This window comes from Thermobia domestica, chromosome 6 (assembly GCF_964235325.1).
Source record: "Thermobia domestica chromosome 6, izTheDome1.hap1.1, whole genome shotgun sequence".
Taxonomy (NCBI): Eukaryota; Metazoa; Arthropoda; class Insecta; order Zygentoma; family Lepismatidae; genus Thermobia; species Thermobia domestica.
This window is the reverse complement of record NC_137459.1, coordinates 109186219-109203773: the sequence shown is the minus strand read 5'-3', so window position 1 is coordinate 109203773 and position 17555 is coordinate 109186219. Positions and strand designations below refer to the sequence as shown.

General features: G+C 35.4%; 1 protein-coding gene across 1 annotated transcript; it reads left to right on the top strand.

Moving 5' to 3' along the window:
* The first annotated feature begins 496 nt into the window (after positions 1 to 496).
* On the top strand, positions 497 to 16486 carry LOC145688148 (arylalkylamine N-acetyltransferase 1-like). Its single transcript, XM_081761961.1, has 2 exons — positions 497 to 614; positions 14539 to 16486. The coding sequence occupies exons 1-2, from the start codon at positions 596 to 598 to the stop codon at positions 15234 to 15236; spliced, it is 717 nt and encodes a 238-aa protein (XP_081618087.1). The 5' UTR covers positions 497 to 595; the 3' UTR covers positions 15237 to 16486.
* Positions 16487 to 17555: the final 1069 nt, after the last annotated feature.

The following is a 17555-nucleotide window of genomic DNA, read 5'->3' as shown; positions in this document are numbered from 1 at the left end:
ATATTGTTAGGTGACCTCGAACAATATTTTCTAATCCTTCGAGTTTTGGTTTTAATACAGTTAACTGTTTTTTTTTTTTTTTTTTTTTTGTTTGTTTTCAGCCGGATTACTCGTATGAGGAAATTTGGAATTATGAGCTTTTTCGTACGCTTTGCACTTTAAACTGTGAGGGAAAAATAGATAAAACGCTACTGTGGAATTCCCTGCTCATTCAACGAAAACTCACTGAAAAAAAATATTTAATTAAAAAATATTCAGATAAATTATGTTATTGTAAACAAATGAATTCCAATTTATTCTCAGCACATATGGACTTAGATATCATTGATATAGGACTTGGGCATTAGAATTTTTTTATCGATCGTTTTTCCTCACGTGTAGAGCATATAATCTGCTTTAATGTGAAAAGGATAAACGTCATACTGACAAACACCTATTTTGATTGTTTTATCAAAGGGACCTTTGAACACTGATAACCCCAGATTTAAGAGTAGTAGAAAAAGAGCGTGAATTGTAATGCTTGCACGCGTACAAGACAAGAAGCCCGAAAGAAAATACAAGTAATAGTGACTAATAGATCTCAAGCATTGTTAACATGAGTCAAGAAATCTCAGGTACGTAAATGCATGGTTCATTGATCTTATAAAGTAACTGGTGTGCGCTGTATTTCTTCAATATACTGCTCATTAAATTAGTGTGGCTATAAAATTAAGTCAAATGAACTGTCAGTGTTGAAATAGTTTTATTCTAAATGGAACTCTACTTTTGACTCAGTCAGATCATACTTCAATTTAGAGCCATTTATCTCAATTTATTGAAACAACTCTGAGTTTGACTGCAATCTAGTTCAAGTTTGCTGTACAGAAGACAAAGGTATAATTGGGTTAGAGAAATATATTTTATTTCGGCTATCAAATCATTTACTCGAAATGACCTTGAATATGTTTTACTGAACCATTGTAGATCATTTAACTTTATGAGGAAGCTATTTATAGTCTTACTTCTTTTGTTTCTATCGGAGTAAATAGAAGACAGGTCGATTACGTGATAATCAAGGATGTTCAACTGTAAATTATGCAGGCATATTGTGTTTCCTCGTGGCTATATTGTTACCGTACACGCCTTTGTCGCAGGACAGCCGGATTCGATTCATGGTGGGAGCTCATGTGGTTTAGACCCAATGTTAGACGGTAGGTCCACGTCTCATATGGCTTCGGTGCTAAAAGGGGCATTATATTTCAAATCAACCTTTTGGCCACATTGTCACTTGATATCAAGCATAGTAGCTATAGAGTAAAAGTGTTTCTTTTCTGGGAAACCTGAAGTTTTCGTAAATTGAAAGGAAGACCATCTAGTGTTATATACTGTCTACAAAGAATACTGGCTAGGTGGCAGCTATTTAAGTGATATATGGTCAGCATGCGTGCTTCCATTTTTCACTCCCATTGCATTTCCATTGCCCTGGCCTAGTGGCTAGCGAACACAGATTTGGCGCACAGTATACTGGGTTCGATTTCCCATGAGAGAGCATTGAATGTAATGCGGTGTTTCAGATTCTACTTATAGTAGAGGCAATATACGGTTTGACCCGGAAATAATTGCAACACAAATGGTTTTTCGTCTATCACTTCCAAATAGCGATGCTAATAATATATTCAAAATCCGCTTTCCTAATGCTTGGGGAAAGTCCGCCATCTTGGATTCAATATGGCGGCCACACCGAGACATCGACTCACACTTAAATGACAATATCTACTCACAGATTTAAGCTGAAAACTTCGTTCCTGCGCCATTTTCAAGATAATAGCATACCTTAAGGGATGCAAGTTTGCATGCCTCTATGTACCACCGCCATATTGAAAAATGGCGGCGATTATTAAAAATATAGTTTCTTTTTCAATTGGCAATAATGTTTTATTGACAGATAACTCAGAAACTAACAGAGATATGCAGAAATGTCTTGAAATAAACGTAAAAGCGCATGATCTTAGCTTTCCAACGAGGGTACTTATGTTCGTTTATCTTACAAAGTAACGGAGCTAGTCGAATTTATGTGGCACTGGGTGTGCGATTTTCGATAATATGACTTTTTTCTCAGGTTCCTGCTAGAAGCTAAGTAGACGCAGTATACGGATTGACTAGTAAATAATTGCAACACAAATAATTTTTAAACCAGGATTGGTAACAAGGTGTATTTAGCTACGTATTAAAAATCTTCTACTCACCTCCTTGGGGAAAGTCCTTCGAAATTTCGTTGAAATATGACTTCTGAGATTTCGTTCAGATGTCGCTACAGATCGCGATAATCCATCATTGAAATGAACAAAGATGTGAAAAATTGCTCAAAATTACGATATTTCTTCATTCCTTGTTATGGTTAACGCTACATGTCTATTTGAAAGGCAAGAATTAAAACAGTGTAGCAACCTCTTGACTGAAAAAATTGTCCTCGTCTTTACAAAGTTTACACCGTTTTCCACATTATCACAAGTTTCTTCCAGGCAATTGTCACTAATTTATATTAGTAATAGATCACGTTTCTGGCATGAATACTTCATTTCTCTATTGTTTTCACGTATGTATATATATAATGGATAACAATTAAAACAGTGTAGCTATCTAATCATTAAAATGAATGATCATCTTCATAAAATTCTAGAATTTTTTTACACATTGCACAAGTTTCTCTCACATAATGCCCACATTCAATACAAACTATAGGGCTATCTACTTTGCACCGCATACGTGTATGTTCATACCTTATATGCATATTCAATACATAAAAACTACATTAATAATTAAAACTAATAATTTTCATTTTCAAAAACTTCAGTTTTGTCTCACATTATCAAAATATTTAACCAGAAACTGGTCACAAATTGATGTACAAAACTGTCCATATTCCTTGCATCAACACACCATACTGACATAGTTTCCTGCGGATATGTATATTTAGTAAATGGCAAATAAGCAGCACACCAACCAGCATAGAGATATTTCATTAAAGAGGATGAGTACGGATGCAGCTGATACTAAAAAAAAAAAAAAAAAAAAAAAAAAAAACAACTTGATTTCTTAACATTATGTCAGCCGTTCCGAACTGAAGAGGAACTTATTAATATTACGAACGGTTTAACTGCCCAAGATCGTGTCAATGTTAATAAAGCAAAATGTGTTGGACAAAGACTCATTCATATTTTCGAAAAAGGATAAAGCCATTACAATGGCTAGCAATTGTTGCTATGAGAGGAAACATGAATCTAGAAGACGTTTTGTCCTATGAGCTTTGTTCTGTTCCAAGAACTTTATTTGAAGGTTATGAGAATCTACGACCAGCAAATAAATCAGCACTGGCTAACGCATATGGAAAATGACAAGTTCACCTTCAAATACACCAACGTCTTGTAAATATGTGATTGACGGTGGGTGGTTGCTCCACCAGGTCAATTGGCCAGTGAATCATACATTCAAAACAGTATTTGAGTCCTACGTTTCTTACATGAAGACACACTTCAGTGACGCTTCAGTTATTTTCGATGGTTACATTAGTGGTGCATCGATAAAGGATTGCACACATCTAAGGAGAACTAGAGGTTTGAGCGCTCCTGAAGTGCTCCTTTCTCCAGAAATGAAACTTTCTATGAAAAGGGAGAGACTAATTCGAAAATTGGGTTTGGAGCTTTCTGCTGTTGGATTTCAAGTTTTGTATTCAGACAGGGATGCTGACACACTGATAGTCAACACAGCTATTCAAGAATCACGAAACCAAGATACTTGTGTTGTTGGAAATGATACTGATCTACTCATTCTTCTCCTAAGTCTATCACCGTCAAACACGAATGCTTTGTTTTATAAAACAGAAACTAGGCTTTAGGACATTAAATCTACGAAAACAGACCTTGGCGAACTCTGTAACAATTTCCTATGTATCCATGTATTTCTTGGTTGTGATACAACATCACGATTTTTTGGAAAAGGAAAACAAGTGGCATTACAACTAGGTAATTCCGATGAGGCCTTTCAGAAATCCATCTCAGTTTTTAATTCTAAAAATGCCTTTAAAGAAGAAATTATTCGTGCTGGAGAACAGGAAACAGCAAGGCTGTACAAATGCAAGGAAGATGAATCTCTTGTTGCTTTAAGAATAAGAATGTTTTCTAGCAAAATCAGTACAGCAACAGATTTTGTACGACCAGAAAACCTTCTCCCCACTCCTGATGCACTTAAATATCATTCTCTGCGTGTTTACTACCAAATCATGAAATGGAAAAGTCTATCCTCTCAAATGCGACCAGGAGATTCGGGATGGCGACTACATAAGGGAATGTATTTTCCAGTGATGATGGACAGGAAACCTGCTCCTGATAATATACTGGAAATCATTCATTGTAATTGTCATGGAAATTGTATAAGCATGAAGTGTTCTTGCAAGAAGTATGGTCTGTTTTGTACATCATTTTATGGACAGTGTCTGGGACAAACTTGTGATAATGTAGAAAGGGAATCAGAACATTCTGACAATGAAAACGACTTGTTTTAGTAATTAGGTTTGTGTGCTGCTTATTTGCCATTTACTAAATATACATATCCGCAGAAAACTATGTTCGTATAGTGTGTTGATGCAAGGAGTATGGACAGTTTTGTACATCAATTTGTGACCAGTTTCTGGTTAAATATTTTGATAATGTGAGACAAAACTGAAGTTTTTGAAAATGAAAATTATTAGTTTTAGTTATTAATGTAGTTTTTATGTATTGAATATGCATATAAGGTATAAACATACACGTATGCGGTGCAAAGTAGATATAGTTTGTATATTGAATGTGGGCATTACGTGAGAGAAACTTGTGCAATGTGTAAAAAAATTCTAGAATTTTATGAAGATGATCATTCATTTTAATGATTAGATAGCTACACTGTTTTAATTGTTATCCATTATATATATACATACATGAAAACAATAGAGACATGAAGTATTCATCCCAGAAACGTGATCTATTACTAATATAAATTAGTGACAATTGCCTGGAAGAAACTTGTGATAATGTGGAAAACGGTGTAAACTTTGTAAAGACGAGGACAATTTTTTCAGTCAAGAGGTTGCTACACTGTTTTAATTCTTGCCTTTCAAATAGACATGTAGCGTTAACCATAACAAGGAATGAAAAAATATCGTAATTTTGAGCAATTTTTCACATCTTTGTTCATTTCAATGATGGATTATCGCGATCTGTAGCGACATCTGAACGAAATCTCAGAAGTCATATTTCAACGAAATTTCGAAGGACTTTCCCCAAGGAGGTGAGTAGAAGATTTTTAATATGTAGCTAAATACACCTTGTTACAAATCCTGGTTCAAAAATTATTTGTGTTGCAATTATTTACTGGTCAATCCGTATACTGCGTCTACTTAGCTTCTAGCAGGAACCTGAGAAAAAAGTCATATTATCGAAAATCGCACACCCAGTGCCACATAAATTCGACTAGCTCCGTTACTTTGTAAGATAAACGAACATAAGTACCCTCGTTGGAAAGCTAAGATCATGCGCTTTTACGTTTATTTCAAGACATTTCTGCATATCTCTGTTAGTTTCTGAGTTATCTGTCAATAAAACATTATTGCCAATTGAAAAAGAAACTATATTTTTAATAATCGCCGCCATTTTTCAATATGGCGGTGGTACATAGAGGCATGCAAACTTGCATCCCTTAAGGTATGCTATTATCTTGAAAATGGCGCAGGAACGAAGTTTTCAGCTTAAATCTGTGAGTAGATATTGTCATTTAAGTGTGAGTCGATGTCTCGGTGTGGCCGCCATATTGAATCCAAGATGGCGGACTTTCCCCAAGCATTAGGAAAGCGGATTTTGAATATATTATTAGCAACGCTATTTGGAAGTGATAGTCAGAAAAAAAAAAAAACATTTGTGTTGCAATTATTTCCGGGTTAGGCCATTTTTTCTCGTTTGTTTCTTCTACTATTAAACTAGATCCAGGTTTCATAGAGTTCTGGTGCTGAAAAGGATGATTCCTCTAAACTTCAACAAACAAATAAACGAACTTCTATAGCTATTATGTTGGGTATTATAGAAGTTAGTAAGATTTTCGTTAAGGTATTTCCCAAGTTGGCTCCCGATGCCGGACTAACTCAGAAAAATTGATGACCTACAAAAAGTCGAATCAGGAGATTTCGCACCACACAAAAACACTCTTGCACGAATTTCATTAGCATAATAATGACAATTTGACTACATATGAGGGGCAGACAAGTGAAAACATACACACGCAAAATAGTACCAGCGGAATGGTTTTAATTCAAAAGTAATCGTCGGACGCCTTAATACATTTATCACACTAGGAGACGAGCTGATCAACGCGAGTCTTGTAGAAGGAGTTAAGTAGCTGACAGATCAACAACCTAACCCACTCTTGCACTTCCTCATCCAAATGAACCCGACGTCCACGAATGTCTTTATTCAGGTTGCCGAAAATGTCAATGTCACAAGGGGAGAGATCTGGGCTGTATGGGGGATGCTGAAGTGTTTCCCACTCAAAGCTCTGAAGAGTATCTCTCACCAGCTTGGCGGTATGGGGGTGTGCATTATCATACAAATGATGATTCTTTCCCATAGCATTCCAGGGCGCTTTGAATATATGGCGCGTCTCAGTTTCGGCAAAGATTCTTCAGTGCACTTCACATTTATTGTGACTCAACTCTCGAGGAAGTTAACAAGAAAATGACTCCTGAGGTCGAAGAAGATCATCATGACTTCACCGGAACTTGTGTGAACAGCTTTGGATTTCTTTGGCGGGGGAAATTGGGATATTTCCATTGTTGGCTTCGCCGTTTGTTCTCCGGCTCAAAATGGTAGCACCCATAGGCGCCGGAACCTGGGGGCTCAGACCTCTTCGGCCCCCCAATATTACCGATGAGGGGGCTGAGCCCCCCCCCAATGTTTCAGTCCTGTTTTAGTATTCTTATCTCTTTAAAATAAATTTTCCAGACTTAGTTTTAAAAAATGACTCCTCAGGTACATTTTTATTTTCAGAATATAATAGTATTCAGTTTTCTTTAGTAAAACTAGTACCGCCAAACTTTTTTTTTTTTATGTTTCAGAATTTTTATTGAAAGAAGGAAACAGATTATATTTTCTTACTTTTTTTTTCTCCTCCGGCTCCCAGCTTCAATTCTTTACTGGTGACTGGTGAGCATTGTCGTCCTAAAGTATCAAAACAAACAGAGAGAGAGAGAGAGAGAGAGAGAGAGAGAGAGAATTGCCGTTCTTTTATTAATATATGAGCGGATGTAAAGGACAAGTATCGTAGGCCTCTTTTCTAGGAATTCTGGAAGCCCCTGGAATTTCCGCTCCTTGCCCTCGCTACACATGGTATTTTATATAGGGGTTTATGACCCCTGGTTGCAGAAAATCAACTCTGCTTTCGTTTCTTTCTTTCCATATTTTTCAAATACTGGGTTTTTGTCATTTTGTGCGGGTGGAGAAAACGTGCTGAGTAACAACGTATACCCCTTGTTGTTTGCTCCAAAGATTTCACTGTTACAGTTTATCGGTAGTGTTCACAGAAAACAAAAACGTTATTGTAGTGCCTTGTTATCGTTTCAGTTTAATGGAAGAAGAGGAGTGTGAGTTTTAGTGAAGTGCTTTAGTTTTATTTATTTATTCATTATTTGCTGGCAAATAATGTTAATTGCACATTTGAAAAATGGATCATTTTGTAGTGAGAACGGAAAAAAGTACAGAGTGAATATTCTATGTCAGTGACTGACAAGAGGGAGCCATTCCATCGGTCGTTTATTTTTGACGCTACTATCCACCACGGGCATCTACAGTATCTACGATCTAACTTGGGCCAAAAACAGTTCAACGCGTTACTAATTTTAAATTGTCATCAAGAACTTTCTGCAAGACTCGATGTTGATATTATTGCAGACGAATTTATAGTGCGCACCGAAATCCGCGGGCAAACTTTTGCTATGGAAAAGAAGTAATTTAACCTTTACCGCCTTTAAATCTGAACCTAGATGGAAGAAAGTCAACTAGATACAAGTAACATAAAATTACAATTTAATGAGAAATTTAAAATGTGGTGGTCATATCTTAATCTTACATCTATTTTGCAAGTTAATATAGGCCGAAGAAAGTCTTATTGTATCATTCAAATGTTGGAAATATTTATACACTGTAACCTCTCTTAACGGATATCTCCATAATATGAACAAACTATGTTTGTTCCACCCAGTAAAAAATACGTGTGTTGTTGTGGGAGAGAACACTCCCTTTTACGGACATCCATCATTTACGGACAAATATTCATATCACACTGATGTCCATTATTGAGAGGTTTTATTGTATTTGAGGCAATTAACTGAACTTATTGAGCAATAGAAGGCTAAACAGTTTATTGGTTATATTAATGAATTCTTATCCATTGTCGTTTCGGAATTATTGGAACTATATTGTTGAGTTAATTATCATTTAGGGTATATTTTGAGCAGCGAGGCTATATGAGATGTGGACCTACAATTTAAGATAAAATCCGATCAACTATCGTTCAATGCTCTCCCACCGTTAATCCGCGACTCTGTGCACCAAAGTCATTCGCACTAACCACTAGATCAGCGGAGAGAGCTGCAACTGCATTGTGTCGAGCTGTCAATGTAGTAGTTAATTATTGGTGCGTAGAAACGCGGAACATAAATAGAGAAAAAAATTAAAACTGTTAAGAAAAACGGGGGGGGGGTCTTACGCTGGAAGGTGTCTAAATCCAAAACCCTACATCCCTTGTTCTTGTTTACAGTAGCTGAGCCCCCCCCCCCCCAATGTTTTCTTCGTGTCGGCGCCTATGGTAGCACCACGTTTCATTTCCTGTGACGATACGGGACAGAAACGCGTACTCTTCCTCGTGGTACCGCTGCAGATACATCAAACATGAAGCCATTCTGCCATAGAATGCACTTCGCGCATTTTTTTTCGGAATTTCAGGTGTTCTTTGATAATGGCATGCACTGAGCCATGTCTAATTCAGACCTGAGCACGAATTTCTTCGTATGTGATATTCGGTTTTCCCGAATAAGACCATAAATCCGCGCAACCACATCGGGGGTAATGGCTAGATGGGTCTGTCCTGGGCGCGATGCGTCTTGCAGTGATGTGTGTCCTTCTCGGGATCTTTTACGCCACTCCTACACACTTGTCAGTGATATCCAGTGTTCACCATACACAACAAACATATGACGATGAGTTTCGCGTGTTCTAACACCCTCAGCCATCAATAATTAAACCGCATTTCTCTGCTCTTCTTTGCTTTCCTTCATTTCTAATGGTTGACGAACACACTTTTCACTAAGCTCACCAACAGAGCAATAAACGAACAACTGTGTATACCAGTGAGTTGTCAGTATGTATTTCTCCTTCCGAGAGATGGCAGTATCGATAAGTAACAGCAGTGTTGCCAACTTTTCCGAGGAATGTTGACGGAGGGTGTTCGTTTTTAATTTGACTGCTCCTCATATTTTGTTGGAGGTTAGAGGGTGAAAGATTTAAAATGAAGAACCGCTCAATACAAGGGCAGTTCATTATGTTCCCGAACTCATGCTGTAAACTTGAATTGTTGATTTGGAATTAACGTCCTGTTTAGCACCGGTGCTATATGAGACGCGAACCTACATCTTAATGTGGAATCCGAATCACATGAACTTGCAGTGAGAATCAATCCAGATCTCCATCGCCGAAACCGCGTAATCTAACCATATATCCGCGATGTTATGGGTTATCACCTATACATGATTGTTCTTTTAAAAGTATATTTCTCTATGATGATACTGACAAGGAATGTAAGATTATTGGCGGCTGTTTCATCTAGTTCCCTGTTGATGTTGGTATGACTGTCCGCTTGGCCTTGTGTGAGAACCCTCAACACGAATTTCGTCAATTAATGCCACATTCCTAGGTCTTCGTGCAAGATTTGATGTTATGGGCCGATGGAAATATATAACTCTTTCGCAATTTTACAGACATTCAGTTGACTAAAGTATTTTAGAAGTGTACTAACCTGGACAGCTTTCTGCTCATTCTAACTCACGCACGCATGACCAGGACACAAATCACACTTCACGGTCATTCTTCCAGCTTGGAAAGGTGTATGTCATTGAACAATCGTTGCTCGGCTCATTGATGCATCACTGAATGCTATTTTTGCAACATTTTGTACATATCTATAGCCGTTTCTCCAACTTTAACACAAAATTTCACAGGTATTCGCTGTTCCTTTTGATCGTCATTTCAAAATACGACCAACGACATACTGCACGCAATATCAACTCATTTAACACTCTCTGCACTTAGGAGATTAATAATGCATTGGTGTCATTATGAGATTTTTCCGCATGTACCTGGGGGAGAATTCCGAGCTACAATGAATATATTGAAAAAACGAAAAGAAAAGAAAACAATCTACGAATTAAATAAAAATCCCTTATATTCTGCATACCCATTACAAATAATCGACGTCATATATATATATGACAGAAAAACTTCTTGGCGAGTGACGAATGCAGATACGAGTAAAGTATGGTAGAGGATCTAGATCAGTCTAGTAAATTCACTTAAATATCACATGTGGATTCGCGATAATTGAACTCAAAGGAACGCGAACAAAAAGAGTTGTCCAGATGTGAATCAAGTCGTTGATGGTTTGCAATGTTTATGTCCTAAAATTGTTGTATAATGAATGGAACAAATGCTAATCCGACAATGCAATCTCTTGAAAAATAGGGGAATATCTTACCATTTGTAAACAAAATTTGAGTGTTACGGGTGGTCTTAGCAATGTGTGGTTTCGCTTTGCCTGAAGCAAAATAAAACCTTTGCGATTCAAAACATGGCTCTACTGTTTTAATATTTCATGCACATGTTCCAATTGCTTTGGGAACACAGTTGCATTGACCTTCTGGTGACCAGGTAGCAATTCGCGATGCACGATATCCTGAACAGTTTACCAAATACAGATCTAGTATTCTGTTGACTAACTGATAGTTTTGATTGTTTGAGATTGGTTCACATGATGCCAAGCAATGACGATGGTGCCGTGGGGTATCATAAAGAAACAATTTTTCATTTCACGTCAGCATTTTCAGCAGAAGCGACTCTTCCCCTTGGTGAGTCAACAAAAAAGCACAGTGGTTTGCTCGTATAGCTTTCTAAAATGCAGCAGTCAAATTATGTTGGACAAAACCTACTTTATACCAATTTCAAAGATGGTGAAGGTGTTGATGACCAGTTTCAGTACTTCAGTTGAATTTTCCCCCAGTTCCTCGTATGCTTGGCCACTAGCATCGTTGAAATCCTCGTAGTCTACAACTCGTGGACGTTTCTTTCGTATTCCGTCCTGCAAAGACACATCAATTTCCTTAATTTGTTAAGTAACCCTTCCAGTGTCCAAACGTTCATCACATACACAATAATTGACATATTTATCTTCCGTTTTATTATCGTTTTCAGATTAATCTCGCAAACCATAAAACTGGTAGAACGTTACTTTTGGTCCCATGGTTTAAACTGATCCCAGTGAAGTCCCCGTTAATGTGGAATCATAACCAGCAAGATACAAGAAAAACCCACGATAATACTGTACGCTACCTCTCTCTTGTGTCACTTCGGAGTGTATGCTGTGCAGGTGGAAATCCAATGTAACTCTTTTGAGCAGTAGAAGACTAGCGTTCTCAACTCGTTCAACATTCACCTTGTATACTTTTTTTTTTTGTAGTCATTTGCTCATGATTATGAGAATTTCAATTTTACAAGCAGTGTATGAAAAACTGCTGTTTATGTGTTTTAATGTATGCACTCACCAATTAATGTGGCTTATCCTATCAATAAATATTTTACTCCGTTCTTCAAAGGTTTACAGATTGAATTTTAGACATTTATTAATCTGCAACAAATGTGAAAATGGAGCTGCAGATAAAAGTACTAAGTATAAAGTGGCAGTGTAACATGTTTTGGAACACTGCAATTCTATGTGTTGCGAGGTTATCAATTGCTTTACAGTATATATACACTATAAATTCATATTTTAAGGTGTTTTCTTGACCTAATTTATAAAATATGATTTATTATCTACTTATGCTTATAATTATTTAATTCAATAACGTGTGGATAGTTCAATATTCTTCCTTGTTATTGAAAAATAAGAATACATGTGCAACATGCAGTTCATAGTGCCCAATAATGACAAAGTTAATATGACTGTTTTTAAGAAAGAAGAAATAGACACAAATAATTTTAGTTATATAAAATAAACATTTTAAATGACGTATTTTCATTGATAAACCAATAAACGCCAGCAGATATTCCTATTAACTGGATTGTTAGCTTAAGTCCCTTTTCACCATGAGAATAAATGAGACGGGACCTGATACTTAAAATGGGATCAGAATTTTTGTTTGTTTGTTCTTTGTCTAAGACTTAGTACTTATACTGCGGATGGAACTCGAAACTGCATACACCATATGCAAATATGTTAGACATATGACCACAAAAGGGCACTTTCTGTTGTTTCGGTGTTTGAAAAATTGTTTGATGCACAAATATTAATAGTCTTACCGGGTTCTAAATATTCCATGAACCCAAGTTGACCATTCCATATATTGATGCGAGTAAAACCAGATGGATGATATTATATGAATCCAACAATGTGAAAGATGAAAAATGTTAGGAATCGATGATTTATATTTCAAGACTCAAAACTTCAAAAATATTCAAAATTGTATATTGTTACAGAAAAAGGGCAATATTTATATATCAACCTTGTGAGAAACAGAGCACTTTTGTAATATTTGGAACAAGTGAAAGTAAAATAGATGTCAAACGAAATTCTTGTAAACTTACTACTACATGACATGCGAAGTTGAAGGCTATTGCAGTCATTGATTAATTAGTTATATTTGAAGACAGAAACATAATTGTCCATAAATCCAAACTGTAACGAATGAACAAAAAACAATTATATTTCTAGTTTTGCGCCCTACAATTATGCCCTTTAGGCTAAAGGAGGCGAATGACAGAGGAAAGTGCATAATTAAGAAAGAATTGATGGAATTTGAATGTGAGATAAACCGGGAGAAGCTCGAGAGAAATCGATGTTGTCCACCACAAACTCTTACGGCATGGGATCTTACCAGGGATCCCACGTAACAAGTGAAGAGGAAAAACACATAGACCAAAAATATCATTGAACGTAAGTTACGTACTATTGTTTTTCATCTCAGTTTACTGTATTTCAGGCAGGATACTATAAAAATGCCAAAAGTAAACACGAAACATTTTCAATTTCAATGGCACATTATTGTTGAATAACAATCATGATTTCGATTGATTTAGTACATTATAATGCCGTGAGTGTGCATTAAATGGTTCTTTAAATGTTAATGACAACACACAACTGTTTCTCTATTTATTATGAATACGCTTTGCATCTATCTGTCAGGTCAATTTTAAAACTCTTCCTTTTTTCCTTAATTTTTGCATATTAAATAATTTAGAGCTTTCGTTTGGAACCACTCACCAGCATGTGTGGTTCCTGCATGTGTAACCTTAGTTTCATCTCCAGTGCGATCCAATGTTCCTTGGCCCTTTTATTAAAAATTTAAGTACACTAGTCATATAGGCTTAGCACAATGGGGCACTAAATTCCAATTATTGATAGATTATTTTAAAATGCTGAAGTTACAGAAGAGTTGAATAATAGAATTTGTTGTATTTCCAGTTGACAAGTATATTCTATGACAAAATAGAGCTCTAAAGCTTATTTTAACAACATAAGCAAATATAACATTATCTAGTAGTACTAGTGATAGTGGTGATAGGTTTGTTGGATTTCATTACCTACAAGTATAAAATAATTCTAAATGTGTACCAATAAAATTGTAATTATCTTCAAAATCGTACTTTTGGGTCAAAACATCCAATATATTTCAATTAAAAATTTCAATCAAAAATCTAGAGAATTGCATATACTGTAGCCAAACTATCAGTTAACTCAGTATGATTTGCTTATTCTCTAGAAAATACGAAAATTCGATTTAGGGATCGTTCAAAAATTTTGTGACTTCTGATTCAATTAACCCAAATATCCAGTTTATTTCTACAAAAATCTTGTAGGCCTTATATCTAAAGAACTACATATAGCGTAGCCAAACCCAAACTACCAGTTAACTCAATATGATGTGCTTATTCTGTAGAAAATATGAAAATTTGATTTAGGGGTCGTTCAAAAATTGTGTGGTCCCTGATCCAAAAATTAGTTATTGGCCAACATCTTATGATCCATTTTTTGTTTTAGTAAAATACTTTTTAATTGCTTCTCACATACTAAACACACACACAAAAAAAGAGTAACGCTTATAAGAATATTAGTATTTGTGCCTTGATAAATATGTATTGTATGTTATAGATAATGTGTTTGTGTGTTTTGAAATAAGTCTATAATAAAATTTAATATAATACATATCCTTTCTAGGAGGAGGTAGAAAATTCCAGAGACCAGAATCAGTCCCATTTAAACTTTGGTGGCGAAAGGACAATATCAGAATTGAAGACTTAACAGAGGATAGAATTGACGAAGCAGTGGAGTTACTCCGAACTCATTTTGTACCCAAAGAGCCATTGGATGTAGCGCTTAATCTACCAGCAGACAAAGAAGAAGTGGAAAAAGTGATTGACTTCTTTCGACCATTTTTAAAAGAGAAATGTACACTAATCGCTGTTGATGACAATACTAATAAGATGGTTGGTATTCATGTTGGTCACGTGGCTTACAAACCCGCTCCAGGAGAGAAGAAAGAAGAGTTAGGTAACTCGCTGCTCGACGTAATACTACGATTATATTACAAACTAAATTCTATGGTTGATGTGTATGAAATTTTTGACACTGATGTTATATTTGAAACGTATTGTTTGTGTGTTGATTCTGCATATGGCGGTAGAGGTATCGCAACAGAACTTGTGCGCGCAAGATTAGATCTTGCAACAGCGTTAGGTATGAAAGGAACCAAAACATCATTTACAGGAATATATTCAGCTGCAGCAGGAAGGAAAGCTGGTCTGGTACCCTTAGCTGAAATACGGTACGAAGACTATAAAGTGAATGGAGAAGTTGTTTTCAAAAACATGGATCCACACAAAGCAATAATATTAATGGGGAAGAAATTGCCGTAATTTTAACATATTGTTTCAGATAATTGTTACAGTATTACAAGACAGTGTTGTGTCAACATAAAATATAATAATGTAATAGGTTATTTTTTTTTCAAACGTACGTATAACATATTACATTAATCGTTTAAGAGTTATCGGTAAACCAGAAATATTATAAATCGCAATTAAGTGCCATGGTTAATGTGTATGAAAATTTTAATACACTGATGCTATATTTGAAACGTATTGTTTTGTTGTCTATTTGGATTCTAGTTTTGTGTTTTATCTTATACAACGCACACTCAGATACACGTATAAATATACGAGGAAATTTAAGAAGCTTTCAGCTATTAGTTACTTCTGATAAAAATACATGTGGAACATAAAGAACTTGTGTTTCTTTAATTACAAAATGGTTAATAGTGAAAATTAATGTTTGTAAAAAACAGTAGTATTTTAAGTAAAGTAAAGCAAAAATCAAATACTTGATGCATATAATATATTTGTAGTTTAGTGCCTTGCATGTCTCTTTGAACATAATCATAACCAAAAAACACGTATAATTTCACTTTTTTAAAAAATGTATTTATTACTTCAAGTTTGAACCTATGGACAAATCACCACTAAACATTTATTATTAGTATTATTATTATTATTATTATTATTATTATTATTATTATTATTATTATTATTATTATTATTATTATTATTATTATTATTTGAACATATAGGTATAATATTTGTAAACTATGAAGACGTTTTCATATTCTTATCTAATTATTATTTCAGAGTGTAACTTGGGGAAGGTGAAAAAGTTTTCATATTTTACAAGTGTTAGAGTATTAGTATTAACATACCAACAGTTATAATTTGGTAAACTATTTACTATTTTTCCATAGATATAGAACATAAAATGGATTTGCACTGGCCTGAATGTTATTTATTCCATTTGAAAACACGATTCCGAGCTGTGATGTTTACCCTGGACCAGCCTTTCTTCAACATGTTTCACCATTGACAAGGAACTAACTCATCCTAGTTATATGCACAGCACTAGTTAGCAAAATTTACGTACTCAACTGCATTTTCTTTTATTTGCCCTTTTCATTATCATTATACATTTGCTGTAAAAAGAGTATTGTTAAGTTTCAGGTATTTTTCTGTTTTGCATTATACAATGTTTCCTTGATTTACGATAAATTATAGCTTATGCTGAACTAACCTATATTTGACAAGAGTAAAGTGTAACAATAAAGAGGTATTCTTGTTCAGTATGTTAATTATGACTTTATAAACTACCACTTTAACAAATTTCATGCTCTATGAGCATCTTCCTAGCCTCGAGCTTTAGTTACTGGTTCCGGTTGCAAAGATTTCAAACGTCATATTTGATTTTTTTTTCAGTGAATATTCCTTACTAGTGCATAATTACAACAGTCCTTCTGATTCTAAGAAATTCACTGAAAAACAAAAACTTCTAAACCTTGTTCCGTCCTTTATTTGGTTGCTCTAAAAATAAAAAAAAGTAGAGAAAAAAGAAACTAATCAGAATGATAATACATATCGTACACGATCAAACTAACTGATCTTGACCAAACTCAAAATAGTGGTAAACCTTGACAAATTTAGAAGATATACGAAATATTATTGTATGGAGACCTTTAATTCCCGAGTTTTGGACCATAAGGGTTTTTTTATCCTCGCCGTTGCAGTATCAGTTGCTCAACCGTCGCTGTTTTCACTTTCAGTTGTATTTCAGATACTATTGGCTCTAGTGGGGAGGCTGCACGTCAAAGACAGTGTTACATGCCTACTCACTCTACCGTTCCGTATTGGAGTCACTCATGTTTCGATTTATACACTTCATATGAAAACTAACAACCGGACAGGTGGCTGTGAATCTTGGGCGTTAGCAGCGCTGCGAGCGGCCGGCAGACGGAATCTCTGTGGCTAAAAGGTCCCATAGGATGCAATGTAATTAGAAACCGCTTAACATCCGTGGGTCATCACTATCAGTGGTTGAATTTTCAGATCCTGACTGTTGGATATCCGCTCCGTCGTGGACAAGAGAACGCAAGGATTGAGCAACCACTTCAGCTGCTGAGAAGGTAAAGGGATCCTAACTGATATTTATAACAAGAATACATGGGAGAAACATGTTATTAAATATTAATTTAAGGCATAACAAAGCAAATGATGAAATAGTTGATTAGCAAAGTTGTGAATGTAGTGTGTACTTACAATAAAGATTCCCCCAACAATAATAACAATAATAGTAAAGTTCAATCATTTTCAGTAATAAAGAGAAACTTTCCAATTTCTAATGTTTTGGTGTGATGA